We start from the raw sequence: 21,278 nt of genomic DNA, 5'->3' as shown, positions 1-21,278 counted from the left end.
CACTAAAAAGCATGATTTGTGTGTGTGTGTGTGTGAAAGACTTGTAATGTTTACTAAAGAACTGCCAAATGTCTTGAAAATATACATACATTAAAAATTAGTAGTATTAAATCAAAGTCTTTATAAATTTAATACAATGTGGTCACATGGTCAGTCAGACTGACTGAGCCATGTTGAGAGTTCATACACATCATACACAAATTATGCCATAGCCTGAGGAAGGGGGAGCATGAGATCAGGGTTATTTGCCCCTCAAGCTTTAGATGATATACGACACTCCTAGTTTTTGGCTAATTTCGTTCAGTCAAAAAAAACAACAAAAAAAAACATTTTTTTTTCTTTCTAGATTGTCAAAAGTGTGACTGGCAGTGAATATGCTGCTATTAACAAAATATTCATACAAAAATACCATCAATACTGTAGTTTGTTTGTTTGTTGAATTTTGCACAAAGCTACACAAGGGCTGTCTGTGCTAGCTGTCCCTAATTTTGCAGTGTAAAACTAGAGGGAAGGCAGCTAGCCTTCACTACCTAGTGCCAACTCTTGGGCTACTCTTTTACTATGCTAATATCTATTCTAAGTTGCATTGTAACATTTACATTTGCATTTCACTTCACTTTGAACTTAAAGTACTTTAACAGCATTAAATATTGGTTTGTTTGTTTTTTGAATTTCGCACAAAGCTACACAAGGGCTGTCTGTGCTAGCCGTCCCTAATTTTGCAGTGTAAAACTAGAGGGAAGGCAGCTAGTCATCACTACCTAGTGCCAACTCTTGGGCTACTCTTTTACTATGCTAATATCTATTCTAAGTTGCACTGTAACATATACATTTGCATTTCACTTCACTTTGAACTTAAAGTACTTTAACAGCATTAAATATTGGTTTGTTTATTTTTTGAATTTCGCACAAAGCTACTCGAGGGCTATCTGTGCTAGCCATCCCTAATTTTGCAGTGTAAAACTAGAGGAAAGGCAGCTAGTCATCACTACCCACTGCCAACTCTTGGGCTACTCTTTTATCAATGAATAGTGGGATTGACTGTCATATTATAACACCCCCACAGCCGAAAGGGCAAAAATGTTTGGTGTGATGGGGATTCGAACCCGCAACCCTCGAATTATGAGTCAAATGCCTTAACCACCTGACCATGCCAGGCCAATACTGTAGTTAATCTCCATTAATGACTGCTTGGATACGTTACATATTTTACATAGAAAATGATCTTAAAATATATCTCACTTTGTTGTTTTCATGGCTCCACCTTTGTTTGGACAAAGAAGGCACGATGCTTGGAGACCAAGAGCACAAGTTCTGCACACCCAGCTTCCTTCAGGAATATTAGTAATGCCATAACAAGCTTGATGAACACAAATATTGCATGAATCACAGAACACCATTTCATTCCCTTCTTCTGAGTCAGGCTATGATGGTACAAGTCAATCAAGTTGCATGAAACATTCTGTATCATAAGACATATTACTAAATAAATTAAGTTTATAATCTGTTAGATATCATGAGACTGAACTGAGAAAGAAGAATTTAGAGAATAAAAAAATACATTACGCAAGTAGCGTAGAGTATGTAAACTATTTTTTCAACCCAAATGAGCCGTTTTTACATATATATTTCTCTACAAGTGGGTTTTCTCGACATCACTGATCACTCAGTAAACAACTATGGTGATAGTAAAGTGTAAATTTTTATTCTCGGATATTCTCTTGTCCAAAGAAAGTACAGTTTTATTTGTATAGTATTGACCTCATTGAGGTAACAAGTTTAAAGTTCAGTAAAAACTAAATTATGATTAAAATCTGTTATGAAAAATGTAGCACTACATGTAACTTGCCACATATATGCAATTGCTTTACAGTAATAGGCATCAGTACAAAATGTTCTTTGTTATAAGATATAATTTAACATAATTAACTAATCTTTTCAATATAATCACACAAAATCTTAAACTATAGCCCCTCATGCCGAGTTTAATTATACAGTTCTTGCTCAATTTACAAATTAATCCTATTTCCTTATTTATTTGTTCTTATGTTTCCCATATCATTCTGAAAAACAAAATAAATAATCCATAGTATTAAACATTTCAAGCAACAATTAAACTTATGGCAATCTTACAATTCACTGTTCAGTATCCAATGACATCATTTTCTTTGAACTTACAACATACTTCCATAAGTAGAGAAACATTATTCATTGAGTCACTAAATTAAAATACAGAAGTTTATCCTTATTCTAACTGATGAGCAGTGTTTCCAATTTTTACCACCCCTCTTATAACAACTTGCTGACCCAGTCTAACAATACTTAAGCGAAACTGTCAGAACCTTGGTTTCCCACAAAGCAGATGGACTTTTGTAAATGATTATTTTTCTAAATGGAAATTCTTACCAATAAAAAAACATTAGAATAGATTATATAATGAAGTTAAAGAAAACTTTCAGTAATTTTTTCTCAAACTGCTTATCCACAAAATTAAAAAAATTATGATATTTGTGTGCAAGCAAAATAATTAGCTTAGAATTAATATTAAATGTCACAAGTAATTTCTAAAGATATTAGACAAGTTTTTACTGGTAACAGTACACTAAGATAAGTAGTCATTAATTAAATGACTTAGTTAAACTGCAGAATATAAAGAAATACTTAATATTTACTCACTGATCTACAAACATCACAGATAACATCCTCATCATACTCAATACCAAGCCCCTCTTCACTTTTAATAGCTTCTTGGAGGTTCTCAAAGCACTAAATAATGAAAATTGTGTATTTATAGTTTTTATGGCTACAGTTTTAATATATTTTATTACCACTAACTACACTTTCTATAATGCAGAGATTCAACAGACAGTCAGTAACCAAGTACATAATTCTCTCACACTGTTAGCAAGAAATTATAGTTTGTGATACTTTCTTCATCAGTTTATAGAACAATGAAAAGAAAAAAAATTATTTTATTATAGAAACATTTCATCTGCTGGTCATTTAACTATAACAATGAAATGTAAAATACCATCCTACAAAATGAGTATGACAAACATTGATATTAGTTTGAATGTTGACAAAAAATTACTATAGAATTCTTTTCATGATTCTTAGATATTTAGGGAAATTGTAAAGATGACTCAATAAGTTTCAAAACAGTTATTACTATTCACATTATTACTAGCCATTTGCTATGCTAGGACAGTCCATTAACAAATAAAAACTCCATCAACTATCTATAAAATAAAACCTAAACTAATCTCCAAGATTCTTTATTACTAATAAATGGGAGATTATAAAAAGTATCATTACTGTTTTTTAAGACTCCTTGAAAAAATTCCAAAAAAATGTTCATTGTTGAAGCCCCTGATGGCTCAGCAGCAAGTTTGAGTAATTATCATGCTAGAAACTGGGTTTAGATACCCACATGTAGGAGAGAACAGACAGCCAACTGACTAGTTTTTATGATTAATAATAAACAATCTGTTGTAAACAGCCACTGAAAACAATAAAGTGAAGATGCAGCAAATATTACACTGAAGTGTGAAATTGATGTCATCAGAAAAACACAAAGGTTCAAAAAGTCTTAAAAGAAATGAACAAAAACCTTATAATCTAAGTATTTTGGAAAATACTTAGTGTTACTGAATGAGTGATATACACACACACACAGAGTTTAGTGACATCATAGTCATCCAGTTTTCTATAAAATGTCTATTTCTCCAAGTTTGTTGGAAGCATCTCATTTCTGGTACAATGTAGCCAACAGCAAGGGTGTACATAAAAAAGTGTTAGGAATATTTTACTTTAGAAATAGCTAAACATATGTATATCTAAAATAACACTTACTGTTTAAGTAAAATTAAGGTGACACCTCAAGACTGAAAAACACACCTTATAGTTGTAAATTCATAAAAACAGATATGAAAAATTATCTTAAGTAAATAGCAAGTTTTAGGAAATTCAACTTTCAAGAAAATATTAGCAAAGAATTTTTTTTTTTTTTTGACAGAGAGGAAACCAATGAGTGGAGATAACCAGTGCCAGGATCTAGATTAATTCAAAAGACTGAACAGTGTTCAGATTAGAAACCCAATAATCTTTTATTTCTCTATCAGCTTTAGTTTTCAATACCAATGACAGTAACATCATTAACAGAATGACCACATTTGTTGAACATGAGAGAGATCTTTTTCAGTGTCAATAGAAGATTTATGGTTGTTGAAACATTTTCCGTAAGTTGTCCGTGTACGTCCTAAATATTGGTGATCGTGTTTTTTTTTACACTGTTTAAGATAGTGTTTTTTTGTTTTGCAAGTGATTTCTGTGGATATTTTAAAGTTTCTTTAACTGTGTTTATCAGAAAATTAATCAGTGGAGTTTATAAAGTAGCACATTTGATTAAAAATAAACTTTTTCTGCATGGATGACAACCATTTTTGGGTCAGATATAATTCACTTTTGGGTGAACAAGGATATCTCTTAGAGGTCTGCTTTTTTGAATGGAGACAATGTGAACTTCAGCAAATATTTGTTTAAAACAAGTGATGAGCTGTAGGAGATGAAAATCTTTTCAGAATTCATGAAACATTTCTGAGTTTAAACTGATAGGTAATAATGAGTTATATTTGAAAGTTCAGGATTGCTTTGATTTAGAATGTTTTTTCACCGAGCATTGTTAAGCCATTTCAATATGTCTGTCAATTTCAGTATCTTTACATCCTCTTTATAACACAGTATTTTTAGATCCTTTGTGCATTTTCTCTAGTCTATTTCATATCTGCATATCTTTATTGTAAGAGCTTCACTATAGGTAATGTTTTATTTAGTGTGAAAGGGACAACAGCTTTTACTGTGAAGGTGTTGTGATCTGTCTGCAAGTTTCACATGCTAGTCAGTGTGTAAAATTGTGTTTTTCAAACAGCTGAAACATCAAGAAAGTTAAGATAGGTAGGTTAGTAACCACAGATAAACATTTTATTTTATGATATGGGTTTGCATGCATGATAAATTCTTTAAGTGACTTAAGAGAGAATGTCCAAATGAAAAATATAGTCTATGTAACGTTTCCATGTATGAGGTTTTACAGGGCTTAGTTGTAAAAGCTGGTTTTCAATATGACACAAAAATGTTGGCATAACTGTGAGCCATTGTGGAACCCACTGTTAACCTGAATGTAATGCTAGTTATTAAATTCAAAGTTGTTCAGAGTTAAAACAAGGCTGGCAAGTTGCTGTTTGAGATTCTGATGAATTAGAAAGGTTTAATGTGGGCTTCAGTGGTTCTATCCTTTCATTATGTAGAATATTAGTGTAAAGACTGTTGGGTGGTAAATGAACATTATTGTTGCTGTTTTCTAAGATGTTAAGAAAGTGGGTAGTATCCTTCACATAAGAGGAGAGGATACACGGATATACATTCTATGTATTGGCCAACAAAAGTGGACAACTTTTCAGTACCCATGTTTATGTTAGAAAGTATGTAATAGCCACTTTTTGGTTTGTGTTTTTTGGGTAAGAGAAAATCTACCAAGAAAGGGTTGTCTGGATATCAAATACTATAAGGTCTCTATGTTAATGTTATTGTTTTGAAGGAGTTTAAGCTTATCAGTTATGGTTTTAATAAACTGAGTTGTAGGATCTTGCAAAAGGTTTTTGTAGAAAGTAGTGTCCTCCAGTTGCTAGTTAGCTTCCATGATATAGTCTTATTATGATATTGTTGTTCAATTAAAATTGTTTAAAGCACTTTTCTTTTTGGTTAATGATGATTGGAAGATTTTAAGGTGCGTATTATATCATTCTCTACAGCTTTAATACAACTCTCAATGTGGTTCTCTCTTTTGTGATGATGTCCATAAAGACTTCAGCATATGTTGATTTTCAGCTGGAAGGGGTTAATTGAAAGAAATTCACAAAGTCAGTTTTCTAGAGAATCAATGAAGGACAGAAAGAAGTTTGAGTTCATTAACATAACTCATATTTGGGCAGAAGTTGAGACCTTTACCAAGTAGACAGAGTTTTCCTTCTGGAATGACTGGGCTGGTTAAGGTGTTTAGCAACAGGGAGATATTTTTTTGGTGTTAACAGAAGATTTATGGTTGCTGAAACATTCTCTTACAGTTATTTGTGCATGTCAGTCACATTTGTGAATGTATTTTTTTATACTGTACAAGACAGATGGTGTTTATTTGTTTCACAAGAGATTTATCTGGATATTTTCTGACACACACAATCAAAGAAACAAATATCCAAAGAAGTGATTTTAGTTTTCATCATAGAACATAAATACTGACTGGAGTTGATTGGCAATTTAAAGGACCAGCTCTGGCAATATCACTTATAGCACCCCAGTTATTCTTTTTCCTGTGGTACATATTGGCTAAACAAGAATAAATTAAATGCACTAAGCAACTGCCTGATGGGCCAATGTGCTCATATATATGAAAAAAATGCATTACAAAATAAGTGCATAAATACCTTCATATATAATTTCATTTTTTTTTTACTGTAATATTATGAATGTTAATTTTATTTTTGAGGTAAAGATTATATAAATGTAAATTTGCAACTTTCTGCCTGTTTTGAGCAGGACAAGTGTTTTAGTATTTGTAAAGTCACCTAGAATTCCTCTAGAAACTACCACTCATTTTACAACATAGAATTTCTGAATAAGAGAAATATGTATCAGGTTTCAATTTTATTTGTTGAACTAAAGGTCAACCACCGATTTGAAATTATGTTGAAGTGCTTTGTTATGGAAAGGGGGAAAAAATTCTGAATTGAACCCAATTCTCCCAGATTGTAAACAATGACAAAATACCTATCTGGACAGACACAGCTATTAGACTACTTATTTTTCACTCCACAATAAAAATTTTTAAAAACTACATTGTGAGGTACAATAAACTATAGATGTAAAAAGTTATATTTCTTTCCATGTGATCATACAAATTATGTGTTATGTTTGTGCAAATGTATTTATAGTTTTACATCATCTATCTCCAGTTTACACACAGAGACTATCTTCCCAATATTATCACTGTAGAAATCTCCAAATAAAACAATGTATAACAAAAAATGTCTGTACTAAATATTCAGTTTTTTTTATAAACTGAACTTAAACAATTTATAAAATACAGGCGAGTATTTACTTCTCAGTTCTCAGAAAGTCTACAATATTACAGAACTTTCATTAATGTGAAAATTAGTAGTCAACTTAGGGCATGATTTTCCAGTACAGCTCATTATGTAGTTATGGATATTTCTGTATTTGAAATCACATATAGTAAAAACAATCATGAGAATTTTGTCATATTTTATATAATTGTAATTTACCAAATTTTATCGTCTTTTAGCACTTTTTCTTGTTTCTTTTTTTACTTATTTATTAAGATATGCTGTTTTTCAGTGCCTCCCAAACTTTTCTAGCTTGAGAGACTTTTAAACATATCAAACTTTTTGCAGCACATGTGATAGACCTAGTGACATACCCCTAAGACAGGCAAAACTTACTGTTATACACTACACCATGGAGAAAATAAAATCATATAAATTTACATTACTAAATAATAATTACTTTCATACTTGCAAAACTTCTGCAGTTTGGGAAGCACTGAGGTAGACAATGTAGTTTTAACTTGTGTCAAGTTACTTGACCCAATGCTGTAAAGAATGGGACATTTCTAACAAGGGCTCACCATAGTTTTCTCAAGTCCTCCTACACTACATTCCTTACAAAGGTAAAATCCCTAATTTCCTGCACTAAAAACATGTTTACAGCCCTAAGTGTAAGTGCAATAAACAAAACACTGGGTAAACACAGTGGCAGATACTGATAAAGTTAAAAGAACACCAAAAAAGATATTAAGAACTATGTTATACATGCATCAGCTATAGCTTCCCATAATCAGGTCATGTATACAGTAATATAAAACTGTCTTGGCTGTATTTTAGTGGACTACTATTTTGTAATATACAGTCACATTACAATTATTTTGTATAGAGTACTATTTAGAAATAAATTAAACTTATTTTTCTTAAAATATAGAACAATAAATCAAAAGAAAAGCAAATAATTATATCTACTCATTATGACCTTTGTAACAAGTTGTTGCTGAACATAGGTTGCTAAGCCTTTTAAAATTTTGCACATGGACCATATCAAACAAAATTATATACAGTTGAATAACCAACTAAATACATAACTACACTGCTACCATAGGCTTCCTCTATAATTTATTAAACTTAATAACTAAGATTTATGTTTTGAAAAATATGAAATTTTGAGCAGACTAAAGACAACCTATGTCCTTAAAAACTTGAATAAAAAAAATGGCAACTTTTTCAAAGATTAAAATGCCTTAGAATGACCTCAGAGTGGTTTTCCTTGTATCTTTTTATTTTGCTAAGGTATGGCTTTTGTACTGAATCAAACAGAATGGGACCATTTAAAAAACAAAATGGAAGAAGCTGAATGGGGCCACTTAGCAAAATAAAAAGATAAGGTTCTTATTTTATATTCTCGCTTGTCAATATTAGTGATTCGAGTTCCTAGTTTGTACTAAATTATTTACTTATTATTTAACATCACTAATATCTAATTTTAAAGGATGCTGCATTCAACATACTACATGACTCACAAAAATCAATATTTATATGTGCTCTTTTAATATTTACTTTTAAAAAATTAATGCATGTATAAGTTTTAATAGTAATCCACAATTTGATTTCAAAGTTACTGACATAAATTCATAAAATAGTATTTCAATAAAAACTTTTAAATGCAAGTCAATAAATGTGATAACGTGACCTTTGAAACATGACCTTTGCAAAATGGTTGAAGGATAACTGTACTGCAAAGACAATTTTTTAGTAGGAGGTAGGCCACTTGTCTTCCTAAAGTATAAGAATAGGTTTAAAACAATAACTACTATAGTTATTCTATTAATGTTAACTTCTAATACAGAAATAGTGGAGAAGGTGGAAGCTGGCGAACATCTTGGGTGCGAGTGATCATTGCTCAATTACTTTCCATGTGTTCTTGCATATGGAGATCAAGAATAATGATATTTTGGTTAAAAATTTTCCAAAAGGCAAATTTTAGAAGAGATGTGAAAAGAATATCTATTGTGAGTTGGTCAGCTGAGTTATTTGAAGACGTAAATCAAACATAGAAAATTTTTTAAATATTCAAGGTAAACATTCCTTACGGAAAGAAAAGGTTAATTGCAAGTAAAACAACCAAATTGGCTCATAAAGGGTACAAGAAATAAAATTCAAGAAAAGCATCATAAATTTAATGAATTTAAACTAACTGGAATGATGGGAAATTTATAAGATTATAGAAGATCAACAGAGTTGGTCAGACAGTAAATCTGGAGAGCAAAAAGAACGTGTGAAAAATATTGGCTGAAAATGCAAAAATTAACAATAAGAATTTCTTAAAATACATTAAGGAGAAACAAAATGTTAGAATGGAAAGTAGAACCTTTGTGGGATTATTAAGGAAGGCTCATATCTGATAATTAGGAAATGTCAAGGTTAGTTAAATCTTGCCTTTCCTTCAGAGTTTACTAATACAGATTTAAACAATATTTCTCACCTTGAACAGTTCATGGAACAAGATAACTGCATTAATTCTAGGCTTGAAAGAATAATAAATGCTTCAGGGCCAGATAATATTTCCCAGATGATTTTGAAAGAAGTTAAATATTGGATATGTTAGCCACTTGATACTTTTTTTAAGTCCTTGAATAAAGGGCAAGTGCCAGAGGATTGAAAGTTGGCTTATGTTACTCCTCTTTTCAATGGAGGTGATAAAAATTGTCCCAGTAATTACAGACTCATAAGTCTTACAACAGTTCTGGGAAAAGTCATTTAACAAGGTTTAGAATTGTATTGTACAGTTAACATGGTTTCACTAAAAAGAAATCTTACCTTACAAATCTTTTGACATTCTTTGAAAAGGTTACTGTTTATGTTTATGAAGGTAAGGGTGTAGATTTCGTGTTTAAAGATTTTCAGAAGGTATTTCATAAGGTACAACATAAAAGGCTTGTATAAAAAAAATTATTTCTGTAGGTTTGGGAGAATAAGTTGTCAAACTGGATTATGTGACAAGTGAGGTACCTAAGGAATCAGTCTTAGCACCTTTGATCTTTTTGTTTTACATCAGTGATACACAGAATACTGAACTACTGGAAAAAGTTCAGAGAAGGATTATTACAATGCTACCTATGATGAAGGAGTTGTCATAGGAGAAGTTGAAATCTCTCAAATTATTCTCCCTTGAAAAAGAAGTTAAATAGTGTTGATGCATTTTTATTTCATATTTAACAGTGAGAATAGTATCAATTTCAATGGGAGTCATCTTCAGCTAAGATGGTTTTATTTTTCTAAAATGGTGGTTTGCATTTGAATGATTTGCCATTTTCCTCTTAGTGCAAATTACTCTTTCTATAAAGTTCATTTTTAAATTGAGTGCACAACTTGTCATCTGTCAAGGATGCCAAGCTATACTTCAAGATGGAAATGAGTACCAAATGCATTTCTGGTTGCATCAGGAGGAGGGTTTAACCTCTTACAAAGGACCTGTCACTATCAACTGTTACCTTACATACAATTTCCAAGAACAGAAAAATTACATTATCACATAATTCTTAAAAATCATTAAATATCCACAGCTAAATGAACAATACGATCTTACTTTTTTCTTGTTGATAATGATACAAAAAGTGAGACATGTTCATGTTATTAGATGAGACCATAATCTAAAACAAGGTTAGACTCATGGAATAAGATTCATAACAGGAATAACCTATTATCACCCCAGTTTTAAGACATTTAGTTTTGTAATACAAAGATCATACTTTTTAAAAGCCATGAAGCTATAACATAAGAAAACAACTACATGTACAATGGAGGAAACTTGTTCATCCATAATTTCTACCTATGACAACCGTGATACAAGTAAGGCCTGATTCAGAAATTACATTTAAACAAACATACATAAATGTTCCCCCTCCTTTTCTTGAGTAGAATTTGGCAAAATTTAGAAAGAAATGTTAAAAAAAAACACATATCCTGAGAGTAATAACATCTCACCTGTGCTTCTAGATCTTCGATAAGACATTCTACTGTTTGTTCTTCTATTTGAGGTTGTCCTATAACAAAACAATGACTATCACTATAACCTATAGCATTTAACAGAAATAAAACCCACTGTCTATCTTTTGGTAACACATCTGAAAATTTGTTAAAAATTTAAAATCTCATGTCTTCAAGAATTACATTATAATATCTGTATTATTTTGCATTGTATAATTTATTTTATACCAATTATGCAAAATACCTTGTTTACATTACTAGTACCACTCTTGATTATATAAGACAGTTTCTCCCAAGAGGAGTAAAGTACTTGGAGAAATAAAAGCCAAAAGCAGTACATGGTAAGTGTTGAAGGTCATTATTGAAAAAAAGTTACATTTGGTAACAACAATGGGATTAACTTTCCAGCTGACTATGTCTACAATATTAAATTTGACTTCTCTTGAGCCTTTCAACTGCATGAAACAAAGCAGTATTTCTCAACAGTGAAGCAACAGAAAGATCAGTTTACATATTACTCGACTGTAATGGGCACAATAAATTCAAGACAGAAAAGTGCTTTGCTTCTCCACCTAATCAGAGCTAAATGCCAGGACATTTTCTTGGTCTTCACAACCATGGAAGATACCTACCAGGCAGCATTGGATAAGTTTGACACTGATTTTGTTTTAATACAAAAACAAAAACTGTTCAGCAAGATAGCAAAAATATTAAATGTTATGTTATCTGTCTTAGACAATTAGCTTTATCACATGAATATGGAGATTTAAATGATAACAAGATGAGGGAACAAGTTATAGCTGTGAGTAAATCTCACTATTTATGTGGAAGATTGTTGAGACAAGGTCTAACTTTAAAAGAGATGTTAGAGGTCATTCAAGCAGCAGAAATATCAGACCAGTGAGAAGCTTGCATAGAATGTAACAGGATACACATCCCACAAACCATGAGCTCACATGATAAGTAAAGTGCATTAAGACAGATTCACTGATTTGGCTGTCACAAAATGCCAGGGTAAATCACAAAATGTCAAGGAAGAGCATTTTATTATGAAATCTGCAGTACTTACAACTCTTATAAATCACCAAGTAAACACATGTCTACTGATGATCCAGATTCAAATGGCTTATGGAGTTGTATCCATGCAATACACTCAATCATAGTACTGATAAGATAAAATTATTATACAAGATGATATTTCCTGAAGTAACATGTTTGAATAAGTTAAATGTTAAGTGGTACTAAATTATTTAACCACAAAAGTTACAACAGGAAATTATCACTTTAACACATGAAGACCATTAGGGCATTGTTAAGACTAAAGCTAGATTATAAGAAAACAGATGGAGCCTTCATATGAATAAACAAATTGATCATGTACGTAAAACTTCCCATCAATGTCAGATTGTTAGTCCATTGTCAAAATCAGAACCATTACAGATTAGTCCTTTGCCAGTGCCCCTGATAACATATAGAATCAGATTTATCAGATTATCACAGCCTACCAGACATAGTACAAAAAATAACAGAAAACAGTTTATGTCATATGCTTTTAGAACATAGTGACAGATCATGAACAAAACACCAAAGAGTGACTCCACTGTACCCATCAGCTAATGGGGAAGTGGATAGACAAAAGTGAACAATTTTGAAAGCCTCACAAACAGCATAAGCTAGAGGTGACAGTTGGAGACATTCGTTTAAATACATTTTTGTTAGCTAACTGTACCACACTACATATAAAAACTGGAAAGTCACCAGCTGACTTACTGTTTAATAAGCAACTAAGAACTAAGTTACCTCAAGTTAATGTAGATAAGACAGAAAAAGACTTGCATAAATACACATCTGACAAAAAAGTTAAATGTTGACAAGTTGAGAGGTTTAGAGTCAAAGATTAGGGTAGGTAACAAACTTTTACTACAGCAGAAAAAAAATAAACAAATCGTCTACAAACTTTGAACACAAACCACATGATGTAATTTGAAAACATGGCATTCAGATCATCATCCAGTTTTATGAGAAGGTTTGTTATAAGAAGGATTCGAACAACGTCAGGAAGTTTGCAGAACCACACAAAGCTTCAGTCACTCATTATCATACTAAAATGCCATTAATATCCAGATCATGAGATTGTTTACCAAGTGTCAGTTACAATACTAACAAAAAGTCCTTTACAAATTAGATCCTTGGCAAATACTTCTTCACCTACATCATCAGAAGTTACTCAGTCAGGTTCAGAGTTGAAAGGAACATCACCTCAATAGCTACAAGTTTTGGGTCCACCAGAAAGATACCAAACACAGTAGTTTTGTTTGTTGCTCCATTTAATATATATACATTTTTACTTGTTTGTTGAAACAGAGTGCAGGCAGGTTGCTGTTCTGTATTTGTTCACTACTGCTCTACAACTACACCATTACAGATTTCTCATTAAAAATCAAGGGAAGAAAGGGATTTAATACCTGTATTATTTAGTATTTTATTAATAATGTTATTCTGTATCAATTATGCAAAGTAACTTGTTTGCACCACTAGCACCATTCTCGATTATATGAGACAATTTTCTGCAAGGAGAGTAAATTATATGTTCTATATGTTATTAGTAAATAAAAGCCAAGAACAGTATACACTAGGTGAGTGAAGGTTGTTGCTGAAAAAATGTCATTAGAATATTTAGTGTACCAATAAAGTATTGAGTTTTTAATGTCATACCAATAAAAAGTAATCACAGAACAAGAAGTTTTTAGGAAACAAATTTTAAAGTAAGAAAAAACAAATCATATTAATCATAATTTAGGACTCTTTCTAAAAGTTATTTATTGTAGCACAATGTGTAACTGTTTTTATGTTATGGTGAAAGGGAAAAGTATGGTAAACAAAGCTCACAGAAAAAATAATAGGGCCCTTGAGGGGTTTGTACAAAATTCCTCCCCATCATTTTTTGACAGATTGGATAAGATCAGTAAGTTTAAAAATACTTTCTTCTACTTTAAATTTGTTAAAAACCTGTCTCAATTTTATTCTAAGGTTGTTACTGTTTCATAAAAATTCCCACATTTAAATTTAACATGATAAAATATATGTCATTTTATGGTATTGTACATGGTGATGTGTTTTGACTAGCAACATATATTCAAAATATGGTAGTTTAGAATACATATTCTACTGTTATAGTGAAAAAAAATCTCAGCTTGTTTTTTTGACACATACATGTGATTTTGTATCAATACATACAAAGGTGTTATTGCAGAAAGTACCTGTGTTTCATACAAGCTTTATGTTGATCAGTACTGCAACAGCCGATAGACAGCTTTATTGTTATACAGTAGATTAACAAATCAATTAATTTTGAAAATAATGATGTGTGCAACAAACATTTTCTTCTACAAAATCTGCAAGAATGGAATCAAGTTAATTATCCAAATCATTTTGAAAAATAATTTGTGTATGACAAAATGCAGCAATATTAATGAGATTTATTTAAAAAATAGTCAACACAAGAAAATACTAATCTACTGAACACAATAAGTAAAATGAAAACCAAACATCATTTTACTTTTCAAATTTACAAAACATTAAAAGTTTATATCACATACCTAATGTTTCAAGTTCTTCATTTAACCTTTTCAGCCACTGAACATCCATATCATCTAGATCATAACGGCAAACTTTTTCGGCCTGAGTAGCAACATTGGTTAGAACATGAATATCATTGGAAAAAAAGGGGTCATGGGAGCACCTTATTAATTTCTTTGGGCTGAGAAGATGAAAAACAGATGTATTGATAATGAATTTTTTGAAGTATAAACATATATTAGAAAGACCTTTCTTTTAATTGTTTAATTAAATTATGAATGTTATTAAATTTCTGAAAGGATAAGCCAATGAACTATTTTAAAACAATAACACTACTGAGCAACTAACTGTCAAAACAAAACCCTGAAATTTAATTAAAAACAATGAGATATTTGGTCTAATTTGTTTTGAATGTTCACACACAACTACAAATGGTCTATCTGGGTTAATTATGCATACTTTTGAACTGAAAGACTTGAAAGGAAGGCAACTAGTCAACAGCACTTACTACCAACTCTTGGACTAATATAACTGTGTAACTTGGCCACCAATCTTATGATGTACCCAGAGTCAAAGAGCACTAAACACAATTTTTAAATGCTGAAGCAATGGAATATGGCATCATGAATTCTTGTATCCACAGTCCAGTAAACCAACCATTACACTATGCCTAACCTACTATAAACGTTGTTTACAATATCACCAATTATTAAGCATGATTATATATTAAACTTAGAATAGAATTTAGAAAGACAAATATTTAAAGTAAAAAAAAAAAACAAATGTGCTAATGTTTTCACTTCTTTTATAATCAGGTAACACATTCCAAAAATATTAATTTCATAAATTCAGTCAACTGAAAATGTTAAGAGGATTATATCATTAATACTGAACTTTTCAATATTTTATCATATACCTAAATAAATAACAATATATTAAAAAATGAATAAAAAACAGAAGTTTTTTTATTTTATATAAAAGTATTTTTACTTAAACAAAACAGTGTCTTTAAAATAAAACAGGTTTCTTAGGTACAAGTTTAGATACCAAGTTATTACTATTCCTTTTAGATTCAGCTAAGTATTTAAACTTAATTTGTTTCATAAAAATTCCCCAGTTCAAAAATCTTACTTGAAAAAGTAAATCATTTTATGGTGTTATACATACTGACGTGTTTTGATTGGCAATACGTACTAAAAAATATGGAAACATGGAATGTACAACCTACTGCTACAGTTAAAAAAATTCTCAGCTTGTTTTTTTGACATAACCAAACTTGATGTATCTGAAGATCATAAAAAAGACACTTACAGTTTAAAATTGTGCTTCTTTTTTCCTTTTTTCTTATCACGCTGAAAAAAAATTAGATTTAAATAAAGACCTGATTTTATGAGATAAAATGTGGAAGTCAACATTCCATATAACTGATTAAAAATAAATGTTAAATGTCAGTTAAGGATGAAAGAAAAAAATTGTACTGTGTCCATCACATGCCAAAACCAATTTTTTTTTTAGCTGTATGCCTTCAGACTCACTGTTGAAACAATTGGAAGTGACAAGTTTCTTACTTCACAACTTTCACATTTGTAAAATAATTACAATATGATTTATAAATTTCATTCTAGTTAGGTCAGGAAAAAACTACTAATATTTCGTTATTAAATTCCACCCTATGGTTTCAAAAATCAAAATTACAACACAGTATTTCATACTTGTTACTACCTATAAAAATTTACAAATTTAAAACTATATATTCCTTTTGTAATATGCACTAAACTCAGTTGAAAACAAAAATTAAAACTCATGTTTAATACAACTTTCTCTAAAAACTTTAACATAAAAAAACAAAAGCATGATAATTGTTAAAACAATTTTCCAGAAGCAATAACTTAAAATGGATTAAACACTATAGTATGTTAAATCCATTTGATGTATCTCAATACATAATGAATATACAAATTAAAACTTCATGAAATTTCTAAAACCCAACCTTTAAAAACTTACTGGACTGTAGACTCTGCAAGGTTATCGGGATTAACAGGCACTTGAACTCCTTTTTCCCAGTCTTGTTTCCAAGGATCTGATATCAACCAATAGTCTTCTGGAGCTAGCTGTTCACTGTCAGGAAGCTTCATTGCACTGATCAGATCTTTCCGAAATAGCTAAATATCCAATAATGAAATTACTACTTTTAACTTCCAAAAGCTTAAATGTGATTGGTGTAACAGATCTTTATCACAAGTAAATAAAAAAAAGTTACATTTTCATGATATATTATGAATATAAAAGTAAATAAAACATAACACAAAAACATGTTACCTAGATTACATTGGTCAACAAGATAAAAACAAGAAATATTACAATTTTTGTTTGGAAAACAAAGATCAAAAGCTACTGGTGACAGTAAGAACTGGGTCTGAAAACATGCAGAACTGACCTCACTTTACAGGAACAATGCTACAGCTCCTATGTAACCATTGGAGTTATATCCTCCACTACTAACTGATGAATCTGATGGACATGATCATACACCATTGTGCAACACAGCAATTTTCACTGTAACAAGCCCCTGCATGATCAGTCTTAAATCAAACATCTTGACAAACTTTCAACCCTTCAGTACACTTAAGTCACTATGCACGTTTTAAAAAAAGAGACAGACAGCATTCATCAATTCTCTCATGAATCAAAGAAATGCTGCTGTGAGCTTAGACATGCAACACAACACTTATTTCTACTTCAGTCATAGTTTCTGGAAAACAATACAGAAACTTCACCTAGCAGCATTTGTTTTAATATTTTCTCCTTAGAATAAACTGGAGTTTGCCTTTACCTTACTTGTAAGCATTCAATTTTCCATGCATAAGGAATCTGCAGTAAACCAAAATCACTTAAAAACGTTTTTTTAACAAACAAAATTATCACATGGACAGCAAGAGATCATTTAGCTCTTCAAAGCTGTCCTTACACATCCACTCTTAATAGCAGTAAACATTCAAATCCAACCTTTGTTTTTTTAGAAATCATTCACTTCCCTCTTAAAAATGCTGTGAAGTGCCAGCCTTTACTACTCCCAACTAAAACTCAATCCATAAGACAATCACATTGTGAGAAAAATAAAACTATCTGAACTAGAGCCTAGCCTTATTTTCAAATATTACAACTACACATCATTTTTTAGACCACAGTATAAGACATCAGAACCTTTATACTATTGAAACTCCCCAGCTAATCCTGTAAACTTCAATAAAATAACCTCTTACCTTCATTTTCTCATAAGAAAATAAGAGAACTCATCCCTAAACAATAACCATTCAATCCCAGGAAAATACTTTTTTTATTTAAATAATTTTCAAATTTGATTTAAATAATCTCCTAAATAATTTTTGTTTTATTTTGTTCTTTTGTTTCTCTATCCTAACTATATGTAGTTGATCAATTTGGTCAGCCTCATAGCCATTGGAATGGCTGCAAATTATAAACACTGAAACTACAGTTGCTTATCCTAAAAAGCTTATAGCTGTCAGTTTTATGGGATCAGAGCACTTAAAGTAGGTGTTTGTGACTCATTGGTGATAAAATGTCAATAAATGGATGGCACACAACCCATTTGTTTTAAAATAGTATATTCAAAACAAGTCAAATGTATGTACATTACTAATTATCACAGTTGTATCCAGAGTTTAAATAAGTGTCTTATTTTCACAAAATCCCACACAGGTGGGTTCAACACCCTTGACAAGACAGATTATTCTTCATGTTACAATACCACTGCGAAACACAACAACTACACTAATAATCACAGTTTAACTTCACTTTCAGTAACTTACCTCAACTTCATTTCTGTAGTTGCACATATTTATATTTCAGTTTAAAAAATCTAGAAATATCTAGCCCTCTAGTAACAATATTAAACATAATAGACTTAGAAGCTTCGAGTAAAATGATTTCAACTGTATTACAAAAGCCTAGTACAACAATTAAACTACATATACAACATACAACTTATACAGTTACATAATGAAACCTGCCCTATCTATTACTTGTAAATCTACTTATAACAGTAAACATCTCTTTCTACTTAAATCTCATTGTTCTATTGTTCTTCAAACCATGTCTAACTAATAATCTCACCATACAAGTTGTAATTCATTTGGTAAACATGTTATTATATCAAACTTCAAGCATGCCTTATAAACAATAACACTGTGTAACAAAATTTTACTTTATCTTGTTCCTGGGCAGAAAATGTTATTTCCAATTGCTTATGCCTAAAGTAAATGGAAAAAAGACATATTTTTCTCTTCAAACTTTGCTTTTGTAACCTGGGAGCATATAACTAAAACATGATTGGAGACCATATATGGGGGCTGATACGTGAAAGTGATTTACATTACAGTCACAAATCTCAAAAAACTACTCACTTCTAAACATTTTTGTATAACTTTAGTATAAATACATGTAAATCTGGATTCATATGTTGTTTTATTCATACCTTATGTAAATGAAAATGTGAAAATTTGCCTGTTTTTACTTAGAAAATAGGTTAATTTCTAAATTTCATTATCCAGGTCACAAAAAGCAAAGTTTGAAGGGAATAACGGTCATTTTCTGTACTTTTCCAACATGAGCAATTAAGAAATAACACAAACTATCCAGGAACAAAATTTGTGTTACATAGTGTTATAATTATTATCATTTTTTTCTTTATCTTAACTAATCTATCTACAGTCAAATGCAACTAAGCCTACCTCATGTTGTTATACAAAAAACAGTCATGTTCCTATCATACTTCAATGAAACATTAAATGCAAGCAGTATTTTTGTAAGTTTGTAAACAAATTCTGTAAAAAATCTATTATACTGTTGTAAAACATATCTTGCTTTTTACTATGCTTAGTCTTAATTGTATGACAAAAATTTTTTTCAGACATCTTTGATTACAGGTATTAACTTAAAACACTTGCCTTTTAACATTTTTCTATAAGAAATGTAAAATAATTCATGTAAGATAAAAACACTCACCTCTGCTGGTTTATTGTTTTTCAAAGAGCTATTATAAATCTTAGACATTGAAGGATCAGGCAGTTTTAGGTTTCCAGAAGTTGCAGAAAATGGCCCTGCATGAAAAAAAAAAAAAAATTACTCATATAATTACTCATTTTAGAAATAATTTTCAGCAATATAAAATTTGTAGTTCTATAAAAGTCTAAACTTTTAAAAACTGTTTCATATGTTCTAACAGATTAATTTAGTAAAATAATTAATTAGCCTCACAATTAATTATTTAGCAAATTCTACTAATTGACCAGTTCTAAAGCTCATCGGTCCAACTAGGTACTCTTGCAAACAACAATAACAGTATTACAGATGGGCAATTAATAATATTTGCTAATTTATTAATTATAAATTACTATGTTACACACTGTAATAACAGCAATTTTACATCTCATTCAATATTGAAGAATACAATTATGCAATTCTAATTTAAAAACATAGCATAATATTAAAAAAAAATTACACTTTTCAATAACTCAAAAACAAACAATGCCCCCATGACAAAGAGAATAAAACCCTGACCTTCAAATTACAAGACTACCCCCTCATCACCTGATCCTGCCAACCCAAAGCTGAATAAACTTGAGTGATTTATAAAAAATAAGAATTTGAGAAATCATACTGGCAACATTTAACTTGAATAGTTAAAATTATCAAAAAGTAATAATGAAAATCTAATTTCTATAAGTTTATTATTTTCATGAGTCATGACATTACTCCATTAAGCTGAACCTGAATTAAGTGATAATATTAAAGAGAAATCCTAATGGCAATCACTCAATTATTTGAATAGTTGAAGTAATTAAAAATATGAGTATCAAAAGCACTATTTTTTTTTTATTAATTGATCATTTTTGTGACATTGATTGACTTAATTACAATTTTGATTGCTAAGTTAGTTCATGATATAATAACTGATGTAACTGATATTCATAGGTAACTGATTTTATTGATTACTGAATTTAATGACTAAGCTCTAAACATACACACATATACTATACACACTGTTGATTTATCAGTGTCAATATTTACACATTATACACATGCATATGTTTGAAACACACTCTGAACCTTTCACTGCAAATAAAATTTGTATTTATTATGTCCATGGTTTATTTCAAATCATTTTATGGTAAAAATAAAAACCTTCAGAAAAAAAACAAAAAAAAACTGTTCAAATATTTTATTTTTGCACCTTAAAGTTAAAATGGGACAATTTTATAATTATATTTATACCTGTATTTTTTTTAATTGAGGCAAAACCCTTTCCTGTAAAAACCAATAAAAGAAAGCATCAGATAACAGACCCTACCTCTGCTGTCTTCACTCTCACTACCACTACATCTTCTACGTCTCTTTTTCCCAAAGGAAGCTTTCAAGTTAAAAAACAAAAAACAATTTTAGCCTAGATTTCAATAAAATAATATAAATAGAAGACCTGAAGAACACTACAAGTGCATAATGAAATTATATTTTACAATTTTCAAGAAAATGTTTCTTTTAAAACCACTTTTTTTATTTACAACACATTTA

General features: G+C 30.4%; 1 protein-coding gene across 1 annotated transcript in view; it reads right to left on the bottom strand.

The window, feature by feature from the left end:
- LOC143228548 (uncharacterized) overlaps window positions 1–21,278 on the bottom strand; it is a 45,621-nt gene that overhangs the window by 20,433 nt on the left and 3,910 nt on the right. Inside the window, exons 3-10 of the mRNA XM_076459791.1 lie at window positions 21,058–21,117; window positions 19,713–19,807; window positions 16,692–16,849; window positions 15,959–16,039; window positions 14,708–14,868; window positions 11,106–11,164; window positions 2,677–2,766; window positions 1,243–1,424 (exon numbers count right to left, since the gene is read on the bottom strand). Coding sequence (XP_076315906.1) covers window positions 1,243–1,424; window positions 2,677–2,766; window positions 11,106–11,164; window positions 14,708–14,868; window positions 15,959–16,039; window positions 16,692–16,849; window positions 19,713–19,807; window positions 21,058–21,117 — 886 coding nt within the window. The remainder of the gene's footprint in view (window positions 1–1,242; window positions 1,425–2,676; window positions 2,767–11,105; window positions 11,165–14,707; window positions 14,869–15,958; window positions 16,040–16,691; window positions 16,850–19,712; window positions 19,808–21,057; window positions 21,118–21,278) is intronic.

Source organism: Tachypleus tridentatus, chromosome 10 (genome assembly GCF_004210375.1).
Source record: "Tachypleus tridentatus isolate NWPU-2018 chromosome 10, ASM421037v1, whole genome shotgun sequence".
NCBI lineage: Eukaryota > Metazoa > Arthropoda > Merostomata > Xiphosura > Limulidae > Tachypleus > Tachypleus tridentatus.
The sequence above is the reverse complement of the archived record's forward strand: the minus strand, read 5'-3'. Positions and strand labels throughout refer to the sequence as shown.